Source organism: Prosopis cineraria, unplaced genomic scaffold (assembly GCF_029017545.1).
Source record: "Prosopis cineraria cultivar Desert tree isolate PC_DT_omini unplaced genomic scaffold, ASM2901754v1 PC6, whole genome shotgun sequence".
Classification (NCBI taxonomy): Eukaryota; Viridiplantae; Streptophyta; class Magnoliopsida; order Fabales; family Fabaceae; genus Prosopis; species Prosopis cineraria.
In genome coordinates, this window is record NW_026555337.1 from 8077167 (window position 1) to 8095907 (window position 18741).

Sequence of the window (18741 nt, forward strand, 5' to 3'; positions counted from 1 at the left end):
AGGGAGAAGGCTCAAGAGGTTAGGAATTAGTACATTCCTATTGTATGCCTTTAGCTTAGTTTTATTTTGTGTAATATTATATGATTGCTAATTCTATATTGCATGCCATCACACTTGTACTATTTTATTATTGAAAATGTCTAATTTGTATTTTGGGCCATGAGTAATTGTGTATGGTGAGATATATATATATATATATATATATTTATAGGATCAAAATATTAGTGCAAGTGTAGAAATGATGTTTTAGACATGTTACAATGATTTTTGATGCAATGTAATGGATATTTACTTCCCCCTTTGTTTTTGGTTAAAAGGGGTTGAAGAGTGAATTTATGCTATACTTATGTTCTAGTGCATGAGACATGTTGTATTAATAGTCCTAGGTCTAATAAACATGGTTCAAGTGTTAAAAAAAGCTTGTGGCACTTGTTGAGGGTTTTAGACACCCTTTCAGTGAAAGTTGTGAAAAGTAATCAAAATGTGTCTGGGTGTCCAACTTTTTTGTGTGACTTATTTTAGAAGTAAAACTCATGCCATTAGCTAGTTCGTGAAAAGAGCTTTTCATAGACACTTAGATCACATCATTTGGACGTGGCATGGAGAATCGGAACACATCAAAAGTTCACCAATTTTGCTATTAAATGACAGCAAAATCTGCTGATATTTCGTGTAACACGCCACGGTGCGTGGTACAGAGAGCAATACGTTGCAATGCAGCATGCACGAGCCACGGCACATGTGAATTGTTTTCATTCTTTTTTACTTCTTTGAGGTATTCTATGCTTTCGTAACCTATATTTACTTTGATATAAGAGATTTTGATAGATTTAAACTTTTTTTAATTTAAAAAAATGGAGATCCCTTAAGTTGAACTAAAACTTGATAATCACTTTTTTGTACTAATTTTTCGATCACCTTTAGTCTTATTAGTTAATTGTGTTTAGTGAAGTGAGGTTAGTACGAACTAATTATTTATTAATTATATCCATAATACAGTTTTTAGGCTATGTTTGGTATGGGGGAATGAGGGAGTGGTACTAGGATTGGGACAAACTAATCTCAAGCTTTTATGTTTGGTATGTGAGAATGAACATTTTATAGCCAATCCCAATTCCACCTAGGTGGGATTGTTTAGTATCACCACCCCTGGTATTGCAAAATCAAACTTGAGATTGATTTTTGTAAATGCTAAAATGCCTTTACCTTGCGTCTCGTGCAATTCATCTTCTTCCTTTACTGGTTCAAGTGTCCAAATCCAACATCTTTAGTCTTAGATTTGCAGCTGTCGTCTTCAGTTTAAGAGATTCCAGATCTAGTTTTAAAGGACAATCTTCGTCGCTGTGTTTGCTCATATTGGTCATCATCTTCTTCAATTTGCTTGGATTTGTCGCATATGTCTAGTCTCCCACTTTCATCTCCACTTCAACTTCAATGCATTCTCCTTCTTCTCCAATCTCGCACCCATTGGCCTTTGGGTCTTGCAAATGTTGCTGCCACCGCCACTATTGCCTCGTTCGATCTTGCAGCCACTGACCTCTAGGTCTTGCAAGCGCCATTGCTTTCTTCTTCTCCAATCCCGCAACCACTAGCCTTTAGATCTCACAGTGAAAGGGTGATTGAGTGTGTAGCCATGGTCGCTTGTCGAGAAGGTGAAGGAGGATTAGTCACAATTTTTTTTATTTGAAAGAGTATTATAATCTTTTAATAATTTATATTTAATTATAAAATACAATAAAAATAAATATTTTTAATAAGTATTATCTCATATCAAATATAATTTTAAAATTTTATTTTCAATCTCAATATTAATCTCAATTTCAATCCTTTTAGATTAAAGTCTACGTACCAGGGCCCTAGTTCTTACATACATTCGGTAGGGACTATCTTCGCAGATATCCGGTAAGAGTTAGTGCTCTCGTCGTGGGCTTTCCGCTACCTTCAAATTCACCGACTCCACTGCCTCATTCATTGGGCGCCGATCGGAATCCACAATATTCCGGTTTGAAACCACTGCCGCTAGAATGGCTGATGCCATTAGAATTAACGGAGCACGCATCGGGTTGCCTGATTTTGATCTCCGCTACAAGGTAAGCCAAATCTTGGCATCCCTTGTCAAGTTTGCCGCGGATTCCGCAGTCGACGGCTCTCGTATGCTCATCCCCGGTCGGTCCCTTCCTCTGATATTTAATTATTTCATTTTTTTTTGAACTCGCGCTTATCAATATCATGATACGATTTCTTAAAATTTCCGATATTGTTGATGCATGGGAAGGTAGGTTGCTGGAGAATGAGAAGTTGGACAGTAATCATAAATTTATTTTATCGGAACACATTGAATTATGGAGGAAGTGAGCTTTTTGGGATGAAGGAAGATCTTTGCCCTAATCATATGCGCCATTGCACCATGAATCGCCCTCTTTCATGATTTAATGGCTAAATTTTTTTTTGACTTAGTACTCTTAGTTCGGGAATATGTATAATTGCCATGTTCTTACTTACTAGGCAACTAACAAATAGCAATAGTGCAAATCTTTTGGAGCCTTAATTATGTCGAGGCCGTAAGGGCAAGATTCAGGCACTAAATTGTCGAATGTGCATTTCTTTCTATATTATTTGCTGACATCGGCGAGGGAAAGGGTAGTGCCTTCTTCATGATTCGTGGTTGCTTTGTGTTATGTGTTATAATGCACACGAGGACATCCATGGTATTTCAGTGCCTGCAAATAAAATTGAGGATATGGGTGTGGAGTTCAGTGTGTGGTTCTCTTTTCGCCTTAATTGTTTAATACTTTAATGATGTATTATTTTCTTACAACTTGACTTTTAGTAAATCATCATGGTGGGCAAACCAATGGTACGATTTCTCACTTTGCCTCTTGAATGATATTTTAGAAATTTCTGATAATATAATTTATTAACCCTCTCATTTGAGCATTTTGAGCCGTGTGAAAATTTGAGTCTCCCTCTCCAGTCTTTAAATTGCTAATGTCAAAGTCAGAAGGGCGAATTTTCAATTATGAATGATCACCTTGAGTTTTCCACGTACTACCCTGCACCTTCAAAGGGAGTGCAAGTTGAGGATGAAGCAACTACACAAAAAGATCTGTATTTGAATATAGATTTCTCAATGAAAAAGAAGGTTGTATGTGGCCGTTAACATTTTTTCTGGTCAATAATTCACTGGTTGGCCGAGTCTTGTTATCTATCTGTCCGGCGAATCCTGTTATATCCTTTTGGTGACATTACAACAGCACAAGTGGTAAAGGATGTAGTGATCTTTTATCTTGGGTTATAGGTGAATAGGAGATCTTAAATTGGTGTATCTAATTCGTGCATATGTTTATTTTCATCCTTATTTACTCTAGTAATGGTATGAGAGCTCGTAGTTGACTGACCGTAGAAAATTTGTTATGCTAGTTTATCGACAAGTGGGTGTAGCAGCTTTGATGTCTAAAGTCCGTTTTCTCACTTTGTTGAGTATTGCAGGTAAGAAGTATGCAAGCAAGACAGTGCAACGAGTAATAGATATACCCTTGTCAACACCATCAAAGGCCAAGAAAATACCTGATGTTAAAGTTGCAAACCACATTCCGTTTCAAGTGAAGATGCAGGAAGTGGAGGAACATGTGAATAATCTTAAGCAGGGGTACGAAACATCACCCAACCGTGTGGATGGATCACAGCCTCCAAAGATATCATCAGATGATGACCTCAGGAAAATAGATATTATGAAGAAGAATGGAAGAAGAGTATTTATTAGGTCACGGCTGTAAATTAGATTTTCAATATGAGAATTCAGTGGTTTAATGTGGAAGGTTAATGCAAACAAAATCTGTGTAGTATGTTTCTTCTTCCCCCCCTCAACAGTATAATGGGAAAGACATAACAACTGATCTGCCCGTGTTGAAAGTTGATCCCTGTCTCGAACACTCTGGCAACTTAAGAGGGAAATATGTGAGGTTCTTAGATACAATTTGGTCTTGCATGTATAGTAATGGTCATAACTTATATTTCAGCTTTAACTGTTTTCTTGTCCTAATTGGCATGCTTGATCCTATGGGCTTCATTTTTCTCTTATTAGATAACTCTTTCAAAGTGGTTTCAAGAAGTTTTCCATTCATCAAGGTGTAAAAAGTAAAGAAGTAAAATTTGAAAAGTAAATAAGAATTTTTATGTTCTAGTTAAAAAAAATAAAAATTATTTATTGTATAAATATAAAAGTTGCTAAAAAAAAAACTAAAGAACAAAAATCTCATTTCTTGAACCCGTTTCAGATGGGGTTTAAACTCAATACAGTCACCCTAGTTAAATTGAGGAAAAATAATAGGGGGATTTTAAAAGTATCAATTAATTCAAGTTAGGTTTTAAGTGTTAAATTTTAAAAATTTACAATTCTATCTTTTAATTTTGTAATTTTATTGTAATAAATTTATAATTTATATTTCAAATTTAATGAAAAAAATAATTTTTTTTACTCTTTAACTATATTAATTTAAAAAATAAATTATAAATTTAATACAATGAAAAAATTGAGAGATTGAATTGTAAATTTTTAAAATTTAACACTTAAAATTTAATTTAAATTAATTATTTTTTTGGAATTTCTTTGTTATTTTTTCTTAAATTTAATCCATGTTGAATTTGCACTGAATATGCGTTCACAAATAAATTGCTAATCTCCATCCAAAATGGGATAGTTTGTTAAACTAAGCCAGTCAATTAACAACAAATATTTTTTTTGGGGGAATATTAACGAACAAATATCTAAATTCCAACCGATTGATTCCCTATCCAAAATAGGAGTAGTGTCTAGAAATTAGAATCCAACGTGGCCGGGCAGCAGCGAGGCCTAGACGAGTGAGGAAGCTCAAACAGCTGCGGAAGAATTCTTCTCCTCGACGAATGTTGCGGTGGTCATGTGGAAATCTCCAGGTTACGTTCTAAGATCTTCTGCACTAAGTTTTCCCATGCACACCACACTTTCGCAATTCTCCAGGATCAAATTCTCAACTTCCGACCCCACTTCCTTCCATGCCGACATATTCAGGAGACGAGCTCTCTCTTTCGTTCCATTGGAAACTAGAGGTGATTGTTTTCGCGAGAGGAGTTTCAAGTTGAGAGCATGCAGGGAGACTTTGTCTTTCTTTGGAGGCAGTGGGTTTAGAAATGGGGTCTTGTTGAATCAGAAGGGGTGCAAAGGGAAGGCAAATAAGAGAATAGTTTTGGTGAAGAGTAATCAGGGTTTTGGCTTCAACGATGGAGACGACACTGAGAACGGTGCTTCTGCTAATATTTTGGGGAATCTTGCCCTAGCCATTGGATTAGCTTATCTAACAACGACTGGACAGCTTGGCTGGATTTTGGATGCAATTGTCTCCATTTGGGTATTAACTCTCTGCCTTTTGGCCTGCCATATCGTGTAGTGATGATAACTAATGAGCTTATACTTAGTCGTAATTATCATGAAAGATTGAAAATGGATATTAAGGAGTCAGTATAACATTCCATGGGAAAACTACCCAATACACTGAATTAAGACTTGTAAAATTGGTATATAATTTTTTGAATATAGCAAACAATCCATAAGCTTTAGACTAAATTTTGCATATGATTCTTAGAATATAACAAGCATTATTTAATATTTTTCACGTAGGAGCACCCCACTTTAAGACTGCATAGTCAAATATGAGAGTATCCAACCTTTGTCCTATATAACTTCCCATGGCAGAGGCTGGTTAAACTGAAGGTCAATACACTAGGTTATTTTAGTAAGCTCTCCATCGTTACAGTTTTTCACCCGTTACAGGCTCACAGGTACTACAGTCCAGTCTCTGTATGCTCCAATGCAATTTTTTTTTTTTTAACAAATCCTGGTGTCATCTAACATATCTAAACAAGCAAGAACTAAGATCTTCATACCCTAGCAATTAAGCTGTCTGTGTCTGACTGCTCAGAATAGGCAGCCATCCGAGTAAAATGTGTTTAACTGTTTATCCTGCAAACATAATAATTTATAGTTGTGTAGAGAAGAACTTGGTGTATTTTTATTTCTGGCAATCAATATTTTTTTCTTAACTTATACTTTACCTGCTCAAGAGGTGGTTAACTTTATAGATTAATCTCACATTGCTAGTATCTGCCAGTGAAAACAATAGAGCTTCTTGTTTTAGTCCATAGAGTGATCCAGTGTCCAAGTTCTTTCTGATTGGTCTTTTTCCCCCTATATGCAGATCTTTGCTGTGTTAGTACCAATAGTAGGCCTCGGTGCTTTCCTTTGGTGGGCTGGACGAGATATCATGCAAGGCAGTGTGAGGCTTTAATTCTCCACTATGAAATTCCTCTGGATCAGTTGATAGTTAGATGGTTTGATCATTTTTATTATTGTTTTGCTGGGTTCCTGCAGATCTTATTTCTGCCTAGAGCCATAGTTTCAGATTGCAATTTTTTGTTTCAGGAGTTGCTGCCTTGGGCTTTATTTGGTGTCTTCTTCCTGATCTTTTATTCGCATCTGATTTCTTTTAACGATTTATATAAATTGTTAGTTTATCTTAAATATAATTAATTAATTTCTATTCTTCATATGAGATTTCTTTTTGGGTTCAAACTTTGAATTAAAAGGAACTCTCTCTCTCTCTCTTCATCTCAATTTATTGTTTATTAAAGGAAAAATTTAAAGGGAAAAGTACCTCTCAAGTTGGGGGAAAAAAAAAACAATACGAAAGTAGAACACATATTTACAGTGAAGAAAAACCTATATTGAGAAAACGCCTGGATAAAGAGAAAAATATGGATAATACATAAGATTGAAAGGAAAATTTAGTCACTCTGCATATTGGATGAGGAAAAAAATGATCTTGACTTTGTAAATCTTGGGGCCACGTTCTCTTCCCCTACATTTCTTGTCCTTTGAATCCATTGAAAGGTAGTGCTTTCTACCATTGAATTTATTCTTTTCCAGTGGGAAGTTGTTGGCAATTAGATTTATGATCAAAATTGGAGGCAATTATAATTGTAAAGTTCTTGTGTCATTATGTCACTATTCTGTTATTATAAATGTTCAGATTAGTAGTATTAGTCTATCTTAAAGTGACTTGTACCTTCATTTATTGGTGATCCTTTGTTCTATATGCAGTGCCCCAATTGCGGAAACGCATTTCAGGTTTTCAAGTAAGTTTTGTCTAAAACATGTTAATAAGGAAATTTAAAAATGATTTTTTTTAATAGTTCCTTCCAATTGGTTACCTTTTAATTCCAGTTATCTTTTTCAGGTCTCTAAATGATGATTTGCAGCTGTGCCCCTTTTGTGGTCTGCCTTTTTCTGGTAAGAGCCTGGTCTTGGCCTCTAGGTTTCCTTAGCTTTTATGTCCTATAATTTTCCCTACGGTCTTGGCTTTTTGTTGTTATTGTTGTTGTTGTTTTATTCAGTATGATAGTGTGGTCAGCTGTTTATGGCAAATCTTAAAACCAGCTGTTGTTGTCTATGCTCTTGTATACCTCTTCCCAGCAATGTTTAAATGATTTCATTTCCAAATTTTGTTTATTATTTATCCTTTTCTAGAAAATCATATTTGTAATTTTCTTTGTTTCTTAGAAGAGTGATTGACTAATGTGTGCTGTCATTTTCTTTCTCTAAGTTCCATTGTAAACTAAGATTTAAAGGATGCCCTGCATGCTAGGTGGTGAGCGAGTATATTACATTATTCTTTACATGCTTATAGTACTCTACTTTTAAATTGGTGGTTGTTCATGATTTGTCCTTGGAGTAATATTTTTATGAGTATCATATTTGCTTGAGCATTGGCACTTCAGTTCTCTGTGGCTTCTGAGGCATTTTAGTGAATTCTCCTTTGGTTCCCCTGCAATTGGCATGCTCTTCCTCCATTACTTCTGAAGTATAATTTAGCTGCCTAACACTAACATCTGTGTATTTCTTCAAGTGTGCAAAAACCTAATTTCTCTAATGGTCTTTAAGCGTGTCGAAGTGTGAATCTTGTGCATTTTGTATTCTGTAAACTTATGATAAGTTCTTCTAGTTTTGGTCAAAGCAAGGGAAAATCTAAAGTTGCAACAGACATGCAACTCCGAAATAGAAACATTGGCCTCCTTTCATTAGCACAAAGGAAAAGTAGTCCTTTTCCATCACATGATCGATTACTTAATAACAACTATTTTTTATTATTGTTAATTTTTATCTGGGGACATGTATCACATGACATATCTAAGAAATCACTTTTTTATTACATTTCCTTTTTCATTCTATTCCATTCCACAAACCAAACAAGCTCAGCAAAAATATATTTCCAAGTACCAGCTGTTGTTTCATTTCATTTGTCTTAATTATTATTGATCTGCATGGTTTATCTGCCTAAATGTTAAGCACTTATAACCACTTTTTGATTCATAAAGATACCTCAACGAATGCTTGTGATACTTAAAAGACGTTCCATGATTTTGAAAGTAGTAAATATTTCTGCATTAAATAATTCATGCTTGTGCATGCTTCTTACTGCTTGAAATTTACTTTGATAACAGTTGTGGGCGATGAGTTTGTAAAGGAATCTGTGAAGTTTTCCAACCAACCTACAACATTTGGACAGGCATTTAATAACAACTCTAGTTCTAGAAATGGTAATCTTTATTAAGCTTATTCTCTTGTCCTTCAAGTACAATTTTGTTCAAATGTAACTCTATTCCTTATCCTGGAGTTTCTCAATTTTTGTTGTGTGCCTTTGTTTCTGTCATGACAGAAAAAGATTCTATTAGAGCAATCGATGTTGAAGCCGAAATAAAAGATGTAGATTGAATCCTCTGAGCGGCAAATTGGTAGGTCTTACCACTCAAAATTGTAACTTCTTGTTGATTTTTGTTAGACCGTTTACTCAAATACATGACCAGTGAAATATTTTCAAGGAAACCAGAAATACTGTTGGGATGAGCAGAGTTGCCTAGGCTATTAATCATGTTCTCCATGTCATTCTTGCTGCTTTCTAGCTTGTGTCAAGTTAAATATACTAACAAAACTCTTGCTTTGCAATTTGCAAAGTAGTTCATCATCATATTTTGACCTTAGAATCGCCATACTTATGATTCAAGGAAAGCTTCGGGCTCAAAAAGTGGAGCAATTCAAGTTTTATGATATAGGGTAATAATTTTATTATGATAACAGAATAACAAGTGCCAAGAACCTTCGGTTCAAGTGGCACTAAGGCATTCTTGTGATGCTCAAATCGCAGTTCAACCAGCACTCGTAAACTTTTTGACGTTTGCCAAATTAAAAAAAAAAAAAACAAAAAAACAGAATAACAAGTTGTGTATGTTGGTAGACATCTTAGAGTGTGCATAAGTGAAAAACTTGATGTAAAATCATAATGAAGGGTATCATGCCCAGGGGTCTGGATTTTGGCTATAACAAGTCATTGCATATGTAGAACTTTTAGGTTTGATATTTTCCTAGCAATTTGCTCATACATGAGTACCTGCTCTTGGTCTCTGATAAACATGATATAAATATTCAGCAGTATGAACAACACTCAACTCACTGGTTGAGAAAAACGGAGAAAAAATATAAGGAAGGTTTGATTTGGACATTTTCTTTTAGATTTAAACAAGAAGTTTCCTCTTCATTTTTATCCTCCTCCACTCTCTTAAATCCAAATATAGCCTAAATTCTTTTATGGACTTTATATCCATTTTCAGGATGAATAACCTCGAAGACGCTTGCTGGTCTGCAATTCAGAAAGTTTCTGCGTCTTGCAATTTCACGTGGAACACATTCTCCAGAAAGTATGATGACCAGAGTAGCATTGCAATTGTAATATTATGTTTTGACAGTGATGTTTCTCACGTCACACCTTGTACTAATATGGCTAGAGTGATTCTTTGTAGTTGAATTCTTCTCAATCTATGCATCAAATAGAAGTTGTGGTTCTAAAGTTGTATAAAATTTGTATGTTGCGATTCTAAATTTTTCATTATGCATGCATTTGCTTCATTGAACAGTAGCTTATTCTTACGTACCACATAGGAGGTATTTGAGAAGAATTTTGACTATATAAACAGATGCAATGTACACTCTATTAGGTTAACCTTTTGAGGGAGAATAATGACCTTATAACAAAGTAATATTAGAGTTAGACTTGAGTTTGTTCATTTGTAAGGCTCCTTTGACGGGCCACCCATGATGGAGCACCCATGATGGAGCTATTACGCGCAATCTTAATCTAAGAGACTTGGGAAGTTATTATATCTCACATTAAAGGAACTTGAGGAAGATTTTTAACTATAATGAGCAGATGAGCTGTACATTCCATTGGATTAATCTTTTAAAAAGAGAGTAATAACCTTGTGACATTATATTACAAAGCCCAGGCTTCTAGCTTTGCCATTACTAGCTTGAAACATGATCAAAACAGAAAGTAGAGAGAACCTTGTTGAGAAAAGATGCATGCTCTTGTTAAAATCTTAAGAAATCAATTGGCTTTTCAATATTTTTTTCCGATTGGACTACCAGACTAGAGGTGAATTAACAACACACAAATTTTAATTGAACATTGATGAGTTCTATTTTCGGGGATAATTTCTCTCATGGAGAACTTATTATAATGTAGATGCTATAACGTTTTTATTTTTAACACATTGAAGGTGCGATGGACTATCCAACTTTTTATTGTCAATGGAACAAGCTTGGCTCTGGCTCTGGCAGCAGACCTGACTTCTTGCGATAATTTATGATTAATATTTTCAAGGTCGTTTGAACAAGTGGGATCAATTTGAACAGGTTAAAAATATTAATTGAAGATTATGGCGAGGCATGGACCTTGCTGGAAGAGCTGAAGCCAGGTCAGCTCTATTAATATTAAGAATTGGATAATCCATCGTATCTTCAATGTGCAAAAAGAAAACATTACAGTCTCCACATCACAATAAGCTTCCCAAGGAAGAGAAAAATTTTCTTTGAAGCTCGAACCCGTCGATGTTTAATTAAAATGCACAAACATGACAACTAATAACCCTTTTACCCAAAATTTCACCACTTTTTCCCCTAATCAGCAGAGCTAGCAAGCCTCCATAAGCAGTTTGAGTTCGGTGTGCAGCACAACACCATGATTTTCTCATAGGCAAATCATTTTTGTAGGCTACGTATGTGAAGCAACAATGGGAAATAATTTTCTGAACCAATCTTAATCTTCTTGTCTTCCTAAGGATCATATAGACTTCAAAATTTCTCCAAGAACTAGCCCCCATTGAGTCCAATGGGTGCCACCCTGCACTTGGAAAATGAAATAAAAATAAGCATGTGGCACTAAATTCCTATGTTGCTATTAAGTTTCTCACTTTTTTGTAAGAAACAATCATGTGGCGTTAAACTGAGTTGTAAGAAATTATCACCCATTGGAGAACCTGACAACAACATCCGATGGATAATCATGGGCAGCGCTACAATAAACAAAGGCACAAACCTGACAAAATACAGCAAATGGCTCTCTAAGTGGCCCATCACATGAAAGCTCACTAGTACTTCCATCAATGAAGGTTCCATCAGCAAAGATCACCTAAGATTGATGTCAAAACCAATGTCAATGGCTGTTAGGAAACACAAAGACATCATTGGCATTCAGAAAGATCCTAAATTTGTGTATGGAGAATAATTTGGAGAGACCTCTGATGCATAACCAGGAGTTGTACCAGCAACTGGTTTGGTATATGAACTAACAGGGGAGCTTCTCTGAACAGCCCCACAATAAGCAAGCAGACGCTCCCGGCTTCCAAGCTGTACGGCCTAAAAAGCATCGAGTTGGAGATAAATATTAAGTTTTTATTTCCAGCTAGTAAAAAAGAACAGACTTAGTAGAAAAACCTGCACTGTATCATATCGGGGCACACGTGGGAGTGGCTGCACTTTATACCCTTTAGATGCCATGACTTCAGCAACCAGGAAGGAACCCTTACAGGGTACAAAAACTCTCACAAAGAGATACAAGGAAGAAAGGTAATAACTCTCCCATCAAAATGCAGAATTTGGTACCTTGATTGCCTCCCCAACCATTTGAGGTGAAAGAAACAATCCCTGGAAAAAAGACCGCATTATATTGCCAGGTGTTGAGCCACAGTCTACACCAAGCCCGGGTGCAGAAAGACGAGCACCAGCTGCTTCAACCCATTTTCTTTTCCCAGCAACATATCCACCACATGGTGCAATTGTTCCCCCTGGATTCTTGATCAAACTTCCTGCAATCAGATCTGCACCCTGAATACCAATGGACAATTCAATATCATACAGTCTTAGATGAAGAATTGCAAAGTGTTTCATTCTGTCACATACCACCATGGGAGGTTCAATGCTTTCCACAAATTCACCATAGCAATTGTCAACCATGACTAAGCAGTCGGGATTCTGCATCTGTGCAAATAAAAATGAGAGGGTATCAAGGAATGAGCTTAGGAGAATTTTTTTTTTTTTTCCTGAATGCATTTACAAGCAATGGGAATAACTATTTATAGGCATAGTGCTAAGGTTGTTTTTAATAGTGTCATTGTGAGATGCAAAATAAATCAAGAATTCCACTGGTATGTCACAGAGCAAAGAAACCATGAGTAAAATGTTCAAATTAAAAGGACTAACTAATTCCGCGGGTAAAATCTTCTACTGTGTGCTCAAGGATTTGCATGGGTGAAAATGCTAAATGAAAAGGTTACAGGAGAATTACATATTAATCAACTACTAAGGTTGTGTTACACTATATCTTTACTTCCTGTACATTCAAAAGAGAGCATTTCATGAAGTGAAGATTTCATGGGCAGACAAGTTACAGGGCAGCTGTGCATGTCGATCTACTATTGAGTTAATAACTACATAGAACCTTACTTTAATTATCTTTATTGCCCTCCCTATTTCATTAACACTCAAACTCCGACGCCATGAATATCCACATGACCTCTGTATCAGTGCACATTTCGTTATTGGTTTGACAGCAACCATCAAGGCATTCCAGTCAAGCCCACCGTCCTCAGCAAGCTGGAAAACAAAAGCTCAGGAGCTTCATAAATTATAACCAGAAATAAATAACCAGTATCATACCAGCATCATACCGGAACTTCTCGATATTTCACCCCAAAATCTTGAAGAGAACCCAGTCCCCCAGAGTCCCTCTTTCCAATTACTTCCTCTAAGGTGTCATAGGGAGCACCGGCAACTGCCAAAAGCTGACAGCTATATCAGTCTAAATCCTATTCCAGTACTGCAGTAATAAATTAGAATTGGACTAGAGAATATTATAAGACTCTCAGAAACTATGCAACTAACAACAATGTGTTACCTCATCCCCAGGCCTTAAAACAGCAAACAAAGCACAAGTGATAGCATGGGTACCTGAGAAGAACTGAAGATAGAAGAAAACATTACATTTACTAATGTTTCATATTATTCATTTCGTTAAGGAGTACATGTAACAAGAGGTATTTAAGGAAAAGTAAAAACCTGAGAGCGAACTATGGCTGACTCAGCCCCGACAATATCTGAAAAAGCTTGGTCAAGGGCCTCTCGTCCCCCAGCTTCTTCATGGCCATAACCAGTGCTACCACCAAAATGCTAATAGCAACCATAGGCATCATAAAGCAAATATAGTCGATGAGTTGAAGGGGAAAAATGTGAACAGGCAAAAAACAACTACTTCCAGATCGCATGAGCCACACAATTTAAACAGAACAGTGATTTATATCCAAACAAATACATCAACTATTAAACATGGCCCAACACACCCAAACTCGTAAGTACCAAGTTTAGAGCAAAGAACCCAAAATAATGCATTTACAGAACTTTATAGAAAAAGGAAAACAAAATGGATATTCAAATGAAGTGAGGAACTTTTATATGGGATTATACATTCCTGTCACCTTTATTGTCATGGTGGTGGGCATGAGAACAGTGTTTGTTCCCTATTTCTTTGATATCTTGGCATGCATTAATTTAAAGAACTTCAATCTGTATAAAACTCAAGGATTACACAACAAAAACAATGATACATTCATATGCATTTACATCAGTAGAAATTATTTTTTCCAACTTGTCAACCATGCCATCATAACTTGTCGGCAATTTTCAGCTCAAAATGCAACATACAATGGCATCAACTCAATGGATAAAATTGTGGAAGTGGCTTATGAAGAATTATAGTGAAGAAAACAGAGTGGAACGAAACCAAGTCCTGAAATAGCATCACTTCCAACCAATATATTGAAGATTATTGGCCTTAAATCCATAGGCAAGACCCAAAATAACTTGGGAAACCAAACATATCCTAGAAAAAATTAGCAGAATGATTATCTATGCACAAATACATGCTTACATGAGATCCAACTCGAGCATTTTGGAAAGCTTTAAGAACACGGTTGGTATTGCATGCTACCAAATTATCAACAGCTCTGAACTCAGGATGCAAGACATTTACTGCTTCCACAACCTGCGCAGCACGAAAATAAAACCATTAGTAATATTGCTGAGTCCATGAAGCTCTTGGCATGCTAGAAGATATACCAGACGCTCTAGCTAGTCCAATGCTTGCAGCAAAGCAGGACATTTCCTTTAACTTTGAATTTCAAAGGGAACTAGATTTTGTTGCCCAACAAAGGTTTTGAAGGCTTTGAAACAAAACGCATACGCTATGCCTTCTACCTCTTTTTTTTTTTTTTAAATAAAACTTTAAAGTCTAGAGGCACTTTCAGACATTTGAACAAAAGATTTATATTTACATTATGTCACAGATACAATGATATCAAAAATTCTAAAGAATTCATGTTCTATTCATCTATTTAACTTTTCCAATACTTAAGGAAACGTTGAAATAACTTCTGAGATGGCCCAAACAAAAAATGAGCATTTTCCAAATTCGGTACTATCTTTATTCGCATAATTTTCAGGTACTACAAGAACCGACCAGTCAGCAAATGCAAATTTGTATTTGAGCAAATGAATAAAGGAAGAAAAAGATAACCGAGAATATTTTAACTTTCGCATCTAAACATAGACTTTTCAGCTTCAAACTCTTTCCAAGCAATCAGATGATGCGGTAAGAAGAGAGAGTTCTGGGAAACTTCATAATGAAAGCATAAAATGAAAGCACAAGCACCTCCGGGACAAAGGGACTGTCGCAACGAAAATGAAGACCGGTAGGAACAGAAAGGCGAGTGGAAGACAATGATGTGGAAGCTCTGGTGGGAAGTGTAGGATGAGCAGACATGGCGCAGGATGAGACCAACATCTTCGAGGCGGGAGCGGGAAGGGAGAGCAGAGACTGGATTGAGTGGTCGCTGGGATTTCGATTTCTTTTTCCCTGTAACTAGCCACAATCCTGTGCGTTTGTACGGATTATATATTTGAACACAAAAAAATAAACGAAATTAATGATTGCGAAGCAATGTTTTATAATTCAAAAATGTTAATTAATGATAGAATATATGAATTTTTTTATGCCAAACAACTCAAAAGATTGGACAGTTGGAAATTCTGAAAAATTCCTTCATGCACTATATTAATAATTTCACTTAACATCTTGTCTTCTTTACACAAAATTTTCAGTCTCATACCAATCAGCAAAATTTTCACTTATTTTTTTTTGGGTTAAAATTGCACTTACCCCTTTAAATTTGCAATTTACTCCAGAAAAAATCATTGTGCGTATGGGCATTAAATATAAACTTACACCTATGTATGGTTACTCTATTAATTTGTAGAGATTCTTGTTTTTCTACACCAATCAATTTAGAACCCATAAATTTGGAAATAAAATTAAAATTTCATGATAGCAATCATGTAAAAGAATCGGGGATTTTTTTTTCTCAAGGTTAACTTGTTTTAAGATTTTTTATAATAAAAGGCAGTGCAATTTACTAAAAAAGTTATTAAAATATTTCTTTGTTAAAAAATATGTGACCTTTTTTATCAAATTCCATTCTCAATAAGATAGTTACTTATCTTTAAATTAATCTCATTTTTTTATATTTAATAAAATATTTTACCTTAAAAAAAATAAAAAGTAATCTATTTAATAGAGACGTTTAAAAAAAAAGTAATTATTGCACTTTAAAAGATTTAAAATATTATATATTTTTAATATATAACACTTTAAAAAATATTTTATATTTTTAAACGGAAAGAATAATACTTATCATATAAAACGCTTTCAAATTAAATATTTAATTATTATTTTATATTTCAATAGAAAATAGTTTGATTTCACTTAAACTTCCTGCATGAATAATCTTTTTATAAATTTAAATTAAGTGATATGGCATGTTCAAATATTTGATAGGAATAAAATAAAAAATATATTATTTTAATAGAGAATAGCATAGCCACCATACTCCCACAGCATATCCTAGTCTTTCTCATCTTTTTTTTTTTTTTTTCCACGATGCGAATGCATACCAATCAATGGCTCATAGAAAGCAGCCTCCCTATTTCTATCACCGGACATTGCTGAAGAGGAACTTTTGTGTTATGAGTCATGGTGCCCATCAGAACAACCCACAAATAGCGAGAAGAACAAATTGAGAGAATAAAACATATCCAGTAAGAAGACAAATAGCGGAAAGGTCGTGGATGCATATGAGCGGGAGATGAAGAAGAAATGGAGAAAGAACAGAAGACAAAAAAAAAAAAGGGGGCAAAAAGGATTGACAAAGAAAAAAAAAGGTAAAAATAAGAATTAAGAATTATTGGAGATAATTAATTATAATGTAGGACCAAATAATTTTGATATTATTTTGTAGAACCAATGGACCAAAATTGAATTAAAATTTTGTGTGAAAGGACAAACCCTTCACACACACACACTCTTAACAACTCCCCATTAAAAAAAAAAAAAGAACAAATTTCATATTCATTTTAGCAACAATTAATTTCTTATTAATAATTCCAAAAGATTAAGTTGATAATAGAAAAAATTAAGTATTGTGATTTGATGAACGAGTCCCTATTAAAAAAAAAAAAGTTTCATTTCTATTCTAACAATAATCAAGTCCTTCATTAACAATTACAAAATATCAACTTAATATAGAGAAATTGCTGTAATTTAGTAAATAAATCTCCATTCAAAAAAAAAAATTTATTTTCAGTTTGACAACAATCAATTCCCCTTCACAACAAATATACATAAAAGATAATAATTTTAATTACATCTAAGTCCTTTAGTTATATAAAATAATATCAAAATTATTTAGTCCTGCAACGCAATTAATTTTTTTCAGCAATCCTTGATTGTGATTTTTCCGGGGGAAAAAAATGAATATGACGGGAGAGGAGCTGATAAAAAAAGGGATGGTAATGACAATAAGACTGGAGATGAAGAGCACAAAAATTATGATATAATTAGAAGTTGTGAAGCATCACCTGTAGCCAACCAAATTTCAAGTTGGACGTCTAGCACTAGCACCAATGCCAACCAGAAATGGAGAAAAAATCGTCTAATGCTCCATGCCTATAGATCATAAACAACTAAGAAATCAAGTAGTTCATCAACAGCAAGCCCAGCTCGTTCAGAAGTGAACTGGAACATGATCTACTTCATAGACATGTCCATCTCCAGAAGCCTCTTCGCTGGCTTGGAGATGTTGGACAGCAGGCCGTCCTTCTGCCACGATGCGACGTCATAGTAAGGACCCCCACCCATCTTTACCAGCTCCCTGCTGGTCTGGTAAGTGAGATTGAGGGAGTTCTTCATTTTGGTGATGAGAAGGGACGCCTTGCAGCCATCGGTGAAGCACTCGAGGAAGGAAGCTTGGGCGGCGCTGAGTTGTGTTCGGGGGGCAAATAAAATTATGAGCCTATAAGGAATGGTCATTTGTTTCATTACTTTGCACCTTTGGGTTTAAATATTTTACACCTTTTAACCTAACTTTAAAAAGATTGGGTTCCAAAAAAATTTTAAATGTGTTCTACTAGAGGCCAAAAAAAAAATTTGAACCCAAAATTTTGATTAGGAGAGGTTAATTGAATTTTTCCAAGTTCTATTCATGTAAGTTTTCTTCCTTTAATTTAATAATACTTGATAATTAATTTGAGACTTACATTATTAATAGTCTTGCAAAGCAACATTGAATTTGTATCATTAAAAATAATTGGTAGTCTTGCAAAAAAAAAAATTGTGGAAACCAAAAGACATATAATTTATCCCTTGATTTATGATCTCTTAAAGTTAGTAATTATATTACTGATCGTCACAATAATGGTGGAAAGAGTATTTTCGATTATGAAGTTTGTAAAAAATTAATTGTAGAATTATATAGAAGATCTATTGATAAATAATTATTTCGTGACTCATATTAAAAAAGATATTTTCGTTAGTATTGATAATGAGATAATTGCTCTACAATTCCGAAACATAAAGTCACGCAAAATATAATAATAAAATTCATAAATGCTTTTTAAGAAAATTTATTAAATTATTTTTAAATTATCAATTTTAAAAATATTAACCCTCACCCAAAGTCCTGGCACCACTATTAGAAAGAGGAAAGGAAAGGGAAGGGAAATTACAATAAAAAAAAATTACTCAGAAACGAAGAGAAGAAAGGATGAAGACAACGCAGACGAGGATGAGGAAGATGACTAAGAATCGGCACTAAGAACCAATGGTCATCTCAACCGAAAAGACGTACTCCCGGAAGATTGAACGCTAATACCATTTAACTTTGGATGTGATATTGGGCTGATCTCTAACTTCACACAGCCTTGCATAGCAT

The 18741-nt window shown here is 34.8% G+C and overlaps 3 protein-coding genes across 5 annotated transcripts; 2 read left to right on the top strand and 1 right to left on the bottom strand.

Annotated features, from left to right (window-relative positions):
• The first annotated feature begins 1858 nt into the window (after positions 1–1858).
• On the top strand, positions 1859–4025 carry LOC129313674 (uncharacterized). The gene is made up of 2 exons (XM_054956971.1): positions 1859–2166; positions 3490–4025. Exons 1-2 carry the CDS (start codon positions 2025–2027, stop codon positions 3774–3776), a joined length of 429 nt encoding a protein of 142 aa, XP_054812946.1. The 5' UTR covers positions 1859–2024; the 3' UTR covers positions 3777–4025.
• Positions 4026–4805: 780 nt separating this feature from the next.
• LOC129313367 (uncharacterized) lies at positions 4806–9967 on the top strand. The gene is made up of 7 exons (XM_054956392.1): positions 4806–5387; positions 6234–6311; positions 7136–7170; positions 7272–7324; positions 8536–8631; positions 8751–8826; positions 9700–9967. Exons 1-6 carry the CDS (start codon positions 4920–4922, stop codon positions 8804–8806), a joined length of 786 nt encoding a protein of 261 aa, XP_054812367.1. The 5' UTR covers positions 4806–4919; the 3' UTR covers positions 8807–8826; positions 9700–9967.
• A 298-nt stretch (positions 9968–10265) lies between these two features.
• LOC129313366 (uncharacterized) lies at positions 10266–15348 on the bottom strand. 3 transcript variants are annotated; one of them, XM_054956390.1, is made up of 12 exons: positions 15129–15347; positions 14349–14462; positions 13481–13591; positions 13320–13382; positions 13093–13206; positions 12869–13018; positions 12326–12403; positions 12029–12250; positions 11861–11947; positions 11663–11782; positions 11463–11555; positions 10266–11267 (listed from the first exon to the last, which is right to left on the bottom strand). In XM_054956390.1, the coding sequence occupies exons 1-12, from the start codon at positions 15258–15260 to the stop codon at positions 11208–11210; spliced, it is 1344 nt and encodes a 447-aa protein (XP_054812365.1). In that variant the 5' UTR covers positions 15261–15347; the 3' UTR covers positions 10266–11207. The 3 variants fall into 3 exon arrangements, 2 of the variants coding, with proteins under 2 accessions (XP_054812365.1, XP_054812366.1); XR_008593902.1 differs by having other exon boundaries at positions 11223–11267; positions 11861–11925; positions 15129–15348; XM_054956391.1 differs by lacking the exon at positions 11861–11947.
• Between the last annotated feature and the right edge of the window lie 3393 nt (positions 15349–18741).

Excerpts from the sequence above, each read along its gene's own strand:
- LOC129313674 (XM_054956971.1), top strand. The coding sequence starts at position 2,025 with ATGGCTGATGCCATTAGAATTAACGGAGCACGCATCGGGTTGCCTGAT. Across the intron at positions 2,167-3,489 it reads CTCTCGTATGCTCATCCCCG|GTAAGAAGTATGCAAGCAAG; the intron begins GTCGGTCCCTTC and ends TGAGTATTGCAG.
- LOC129313367 (XM_054956392.1), top strand. The coding sequence starts at position 4,920 with ATGTGGAAATCTCCAGGTTACGTTCTAAGATCTTCTGCACTAAGTTTT. Across the intron at positions 5,388-6,233 it reads ATGCAATTGTCTCCATTTGG|ATCTTTGCTGTGTTAGTACC; the intron begins GTATTAACTCTC and ends CCCTATATGCAG. Across the intron at positions 8,632-8,750 it reads CAACTCTAGTTCTAGAAATG|AAAAAGATTCTATTAGAGCA; the intron begins GTAATCTTTATT and ends CTGTCATGACAG.
- LOC129313366 (XM_054956390.1), bottom strand. The coding sequence starts at position 15,260 with ATGTTGGTCTCATCCTGCGCCATGTCTGCTCATCCTACACTTCCCACC. Across the intron at positions 13,207-13,319 it reads TTTTAAGGCCTGGGGATGAG|CTTTTGGCAGTTGCCGGTGC; the intron begins GTAACACATTGT and ends TATAGCTGTCAG. Across the intron at positions 12,251-12,325 it reads GCATTGAACCTCCCATGGTG|GGTGCAGATCTGATTGCAGG; the intron begins GTATGTGACAGA and ends ATTGGTATTCAG.